Source organism: Mobula birostris, chromosome 18 (assembly GCF_030028105.1).
Source record: "Mobula birostris isolate sMobBir1 chromosome 18, sMobBir1.hap1, whole genome shotgun sequence".
NCBI classification, from domain to species: domain Eukaryota; kingdom Metazoa; phylum Chordata; class Chondrichthyes; order Myliobatiformes; family Myliobatidae; genus Mobula; species Mobula birostris.
In genome coordinates this window covers 1,245,774-1,251,492 of record NC_092387.1, presented here as the reverse complement: position 1 = coordinate 1,251,492, position 5,719 = coordinate 1,245,774, and the positions used below count along the sequence as shown (strand labels likewise).

General features: G+C 45.3%; 1 protein-coding gene across 1 annotated transcript; it reads left to right on the top strand.

Annotated features, from left to right (window-relative positions):
- The first annotated feature begins 516 nt into the window (after positions 1–516).
- LOC140211775 (uncharacterized) lies at positions 517–3,725 on the top strand. The gene has a single exon (XM_072281918.1). It carries the CDS (start codon positions 604–606, stop codon positions 1,894–1,896), a length of 1,293 nt encoding a protein of 430 aa, XP_072138019.1. The 5' UTR covers positions 517–603; the 3' UTR covers positions 1,897–3,725.
- Positions 3,726–5,719: the final 1,994 nt, after the last annotated feature.

Sequence of the window (5,719 nt, the reverse complement as noted above, 5' to 3'; positions counted from 1 at the left end):
AACCACTGGAGCTGGGGTGTTAAGAACACACCAGCATGTGTTCACTGGAGATCAGTTCTTCAACTGCATTGATTGTGCAAGGGATTCACTCTGTCTGACATCTGAGTCGATGAATTACCAGAGAATTGATAACAGGGAGATATCATTCTCCTTCTCTCGTTGTGGGAAGGGATTCACTCACTCAGCCTACCCATAGGTAAGTTGACAGTGCAGAGAGAGGCCATTCATCTGCTCTGTGTGTGGGATGGGATCAACTCAGTCATTCAGCTGGAAGACACATCAGCAAATTCACACCATAGTGAGAAGGATGGTTCACCTTTTCTGACTGCAGGAAGCAATTCATTCTGTCATCCAAGCTGAATTCACACCAGTGAGAGGCTGCTCACCTGTTCCGTGTGTGGGAAGAGGTTTACTCACAACCTACCTGCAGATACATCAGTGAATTCACAAGGGAGAGTGTGTGGGAAGAGATTCACTTGGTCATCTGATCTGCTGACACACCAGCAAATTCACAGCAGAGAGAGGCTGAACATCTCAGACTGTGGGGACGGATTCAGTCAGACATCTCACCTACTGACACACCAGTCAGTTCACACTGGGGAGATGCCATTCACCTGCTCAGACTGTGGGAAGGGATTTGCACAGTCATCACAACTGAAGGTACATCAGCGAGTTCACACTGGGGAGAGTCCGTTCACCTGCTCAGACTGTGGGAAGGCATTCACTCAGTCATCCCACTTACAGACTCATCAGCGAGTTCACACTGGGGAGAGGCCATTCACCTGTTCTGTGTGTAGGAAGGGATTCACTCAGTTATGCCACCTACAGACACACCAGTCAGTTCACACTGGGGAGAAACCATTCACCTGCTCAGAATGTGGAAAGGGTTTCACTCAGTCATCTCAAATGAAGTTACATCAGCGGGTTCACACTGGGGAGAGGCCGTTCACTTGCTCAGACTGTGGGAAGGCATTCACTCAGTCATCTAACTTACAGAGACACCAGCGACTTCACACAGGAGAGAGACCATTCACCTGCTCAGACTGTGGTAAGGGATTCACTCAGTTATGCAATCTACATGCACATCAGTCAGTTCACACTGGGGAGATGCCATTTACCTGCTCAGATTGTGGGAAAGGATTTCCTCGGTCATTTCAACTGAAGGTACATCAGCGAGTTCACACTGGGGAGAGGCCATTCACCTGCTCAGAATGTAGAAAGGCATTTACTCAGTCTTCTCAACTGAAAGAGCACCAACGAGTTCACACTGGAGAGATGCCGTTCACTTGCTTTGAATGTGGAAAGGGATTCACTCAATCATCTCACCTACAGACACACCAGCGAGTTCACACGGGAGAAAGACCGTTCACCTGCTCCGTGTGTGGGAAGGGATTCACTCATTCATCCAACCTACAGACGCACCAATCAGTTCACACTGGGGAGAGACCATTTGTCTGCTCAGACTGTGGAAAGGGATTTCCTAGGTCATTTCAATTGAAAATACATCAGCGGGTTCACACTGGGGAGAGGCCGTTCATCTGCTCAGACTGTGGGAAGGGATTCACTCAGTCATCTCACCTACTGGCACACCAGTCAGTTCACACTGGGGAGATGCCATTCATCTGCTCAGACTGTGGGAAAGGATTTCCTCGGTCATTTCAACTGAAGCTACATCAGCGAATTCACACTGGAGAGAGGCCGTTCACCTGCTCAGTCTGTGGGAAGGCATTCACTCAGTCATCTCAACTGAAGGAACATCAGCGAATTCACACAGGGGAGAGGCCGTTCATCTGTTCTGAATGTGGAAAGGGATTCACTCAGTCATCCAACCTTGTGTCGCACTATCGAGTTCACACTGGGGAAAAAGTTTTAAAAAGCCGTATAATGGATATTTAACCATCACAGTTGCTGTATCCAGAAACAAGTTTAAAAATTAAACTGTTGGTGTTGAAATCTGCAATTATTGCTGCTGTTCATCACACCCAGTCTGCACCCTGGTTACTGGGCTTGAGAGGAGTTTCTTCTGCTGCTGTTCACCTGGAATTTAACATTCTGGATCTGTGACAAATGAATCAGTAATATTTTAAACTCTGTCTTGGGTATCTAGTGAATTTACAATTTGAACAGCTGTCCACCACTTGCTCTTCCTGTGGTGATGGGTTCCAAACAGTCATCATCTCTGTGGGTGAAGGGGTTTCCCTTGAATGTCTTGCACGACTTTCTCCAGACTGAAGAAGCAAAAGGTGAGCTGGCTGCTGTTATGTTGGACATGTTCTTCGTCCCTGAAATCTCTGGGCCGAGGAAGAATGACATTGGTAGTTCACCTCATTCCCTGTTCATCTCGAAGTTCAAAGTCAATTTTATTATCAAAGTGCATATATGTCACCAGGTACAACCTTGAGATTCACTTTCCTGTGGGCATATTCAATAAATCTATAGAATAATAACCATAACAAAATCAATGAAAGACTGCCCAACTAGGGTGTTCAACCAGAGTGCAGAATGCAACAAACTGCAAACACAAAGAGAAGAAATAATAATAATAAATAAGCAATAAATATTGAGGCTATGAGATGAAGAGACCTTGAAAGTGAGTCCATTGGTTGTGGGAACATTTTAGTGATGGGGCAAATGAAGTTGAGTGAAGTTATCAACATTGTGGGTCATTTTCTCTGCTTCTAATGGGCTGTCTCGCACACAACTGGGTTGTTAAAAAACACCATTGTCCTCTAAAGGCTGAAACTAGAATGGAGAACTGGTGGATATTCAATGGTGCAGGGTCAGAAACCAGAGACAGGTCAGCACAGGACAAGAGTTTGGGCTCTGGACAATGGTAGGGGTAAGAGCATATGATTAGGAGTTGAGGGAAAGTGGCGACAAATAACAGGGTAGCGACATTTGACAGAGAAGTATTTGTTTGACTTTGACTGTTGACACACCCAATGCCTGTTGAGTACATTGTTTGTGGGAACTTGCTGTGTTAAACTGGCTACTGAGTTTTCATAAAAATATTTACAAGCCATTTGGCTTGTAAATGCTTTCAATGACACTCTTCTTAAACCATATATCTCTATAAGCTACAGAATTTACTGTAACTGCAAATTAAGTGTGCAGGTGCCAAGAGTGCAAAGTTGCACAGAAAGACACACATCAGTTGAGTGGACAAAAGGCTCCAAGAATGGGTACACTGGACCTCCCAGGCACAACTGAGATCTTGCTAAGGATTTAGGATGCAGATGAAAGATATAGTTCCAAGTTTATCTTCGCATGAAGAACATAAAATATCTTTCAGATAAGTAATTGCACAATTTTCTACCAATTGAAGTGGAATATTGAGATCAGGCCCGATGTCCAGAACCTGCTGATGGCCATACCTCAGTAGCTAATGGGAAAAGTTAAGACTGAGGCCTAAAAAAAAGAACTGGGTCCAACTTGCAGTGAATTACAATGCCAATTAGAGGCTGCACGAGGGAAAAAGAACACAAACTCCTTGTATCACTTTTGGTCTGAGTTTGAGCTGTTGCTCTCCTCAATGCTGATGGAGGATGTTTTTGAAATTCTGAGACATAGCTAATTATTAGTATGGACTGTATTGGTCTCCTTCAGTTTTTCTGTGCTTTCTTTCTTGTTGCTGATTGGCGGTTGGATGATATGTTAATATTTTTAGGTGAGGGAGGGGTTAGGGATTTGAGGTCTGATGTTCCTGTTTTTCTGGGTGAGCGATCTGGTAGTTTTTATGTGAGGGAGGGGTTGGGGGGGGTTGATGTTTTAGCTGCTGTGTCTGGGTGGGTGATCTGGTAGTTTTTATGTGAGGGAGGGGTTGGGGGGTTGACGTTTTAGCTGCCATGTCTGTGTGAGCGATCTGGTAGTTTTTGTGTGAGGGAGGGGTTGAGGGGGGTTTGATATTTTAGCTAACGTGTCTGGGTGGGTGATCTGGTGGTTTTTTATGTGAGGGAGGGGTTGGGGGGTTAACGTTTTAGCTGCCGTGTCTGGGTGGGTGATCTGCTAGTTTTTATGTGAGGGAGGGGTTGGGGGGGTTGACGTTTTAGCTGCCATGTCTGGGTGGGTGATCTGCTAGTTTTTGTGTGAGGGAGGGGTTGAGGGGGGTTTGATATTTTAGCTGCCGTGTCTGGGTGGGTGATCTAGTTTTTGTGTGAGGGAGGGGTTGAGGGGGGTTTGATATCTTAGCTGCCGTGTCTGGGTGGGTGATCTGCTAGTTTTTGTGTGAGGGAGGAGTTGGGAGGGGTATGAGGTTTGCAAGTTTTGCTTCTTTCTCTTTTTTGTATGGGGGGGTTGATGTCTTCTTTCAATGACTTTCTTGGTTTTTCTCATATTTTCATGGCTATCTGGACAAGACAAATCTCAGTTGTATTCTGTGTACATATTTCGATAATAAAATTAACCTTGAACTTTTGGCTCTTTAGCAGATCACTTTTGTGGAATGTCATCTTGTTCTGGATCCTTCTGCCAAATGAGACCATTGTTTCTTCTATTCTTTCTGGGTGCAGAATGATAATTAACACCTCTGCCTTGGGTAACAAGTGACCTGTCACATTCGCAGCACAAAAGTTCCACACGTTAACAAACTGCAACAAGAACGTCTAATTACCAACCCTTGAGAGTCATTGACATTGGTGAGTTCCCCACCATCAATCACCTCAGGCTCACAGTGATCAGAGTGTCCAGGAGCAGCCGTGTAAATAATGTGTGCTTCTTGTAGGGCCATGGGACATGTGCACAACAGTTAATCTATAGCAACGGACAGACACGTACTAAGCCAAACAATAGATATGAGGGGTGATTGATAAGTTCATGACCTAAGGTAGAAGGAGTCAATTTTAGAAAACCTAGCACATTTATTTTCCCTACATTTGCACACTTAGTCCAGTGGTTGTGGAGCATACGGATCCCTTCTGTGTAGAAGTCAGTGTCTTGGACCTCCAGAAGTAGTCCACAGCAGGGGTGATTGATAAGTTCATGGCCTAAAGGAGATGAGGAGAAGCTTCAAACTTCTGCATTTTCACTCAAAGTGTTGAACATGCATGTAACGAGAGCTGTATAACTCATCTCCTTCTACCTTAGGCCACGAACTTATCAATCACCCCTGCTGTGGACCACCTGGAGGTCCAAGACGCTCTCGTTACATGCTCCATGACCGCTGAACTAAGTGTGTACATGTAGGAGGGGATTATGTTGAAAAATAAATGTGCTGGGTTTTCTAAAATTAACGCCTACCTTAGGCCACGAACTTATCAATCACCACTCGTAGATGATAGGCTGGATTGACCCATTGTGATGCATACAGATTGACAGTCTTGGAATCATCATACCTAGCATCGTACCCTGGCAGGAAGGAGTGAACATTGTGGGGAGCAAGAAAAATCAACTCTTGCCTCTGATGTGGGCCCGTGTTTAAGCAGATCGTACCTTGCACTAGAACCCGGCTGCTGCGAAACAGTCCAGCGACGTCCTCTGGGCCCAGATTTTGCTGCCCAGACTGAAGCCACACTCGAGCTCTTCAGCTCATTGCCCAGAGCAATCCAACCTCGCACCGGGGCCAGTTGTATGCACATTGAATCTTCTTTGCCTCGACTGCTTTTGGAATGGTTCACTCCATCTGTAACAGTTCTGCAACACAACATTTGGCTCATCCTGTGAACTTGCCTCGCCATCGCTCACCCCCTCACTGTTTGTGGCGATAATTTAACACAATTTATCT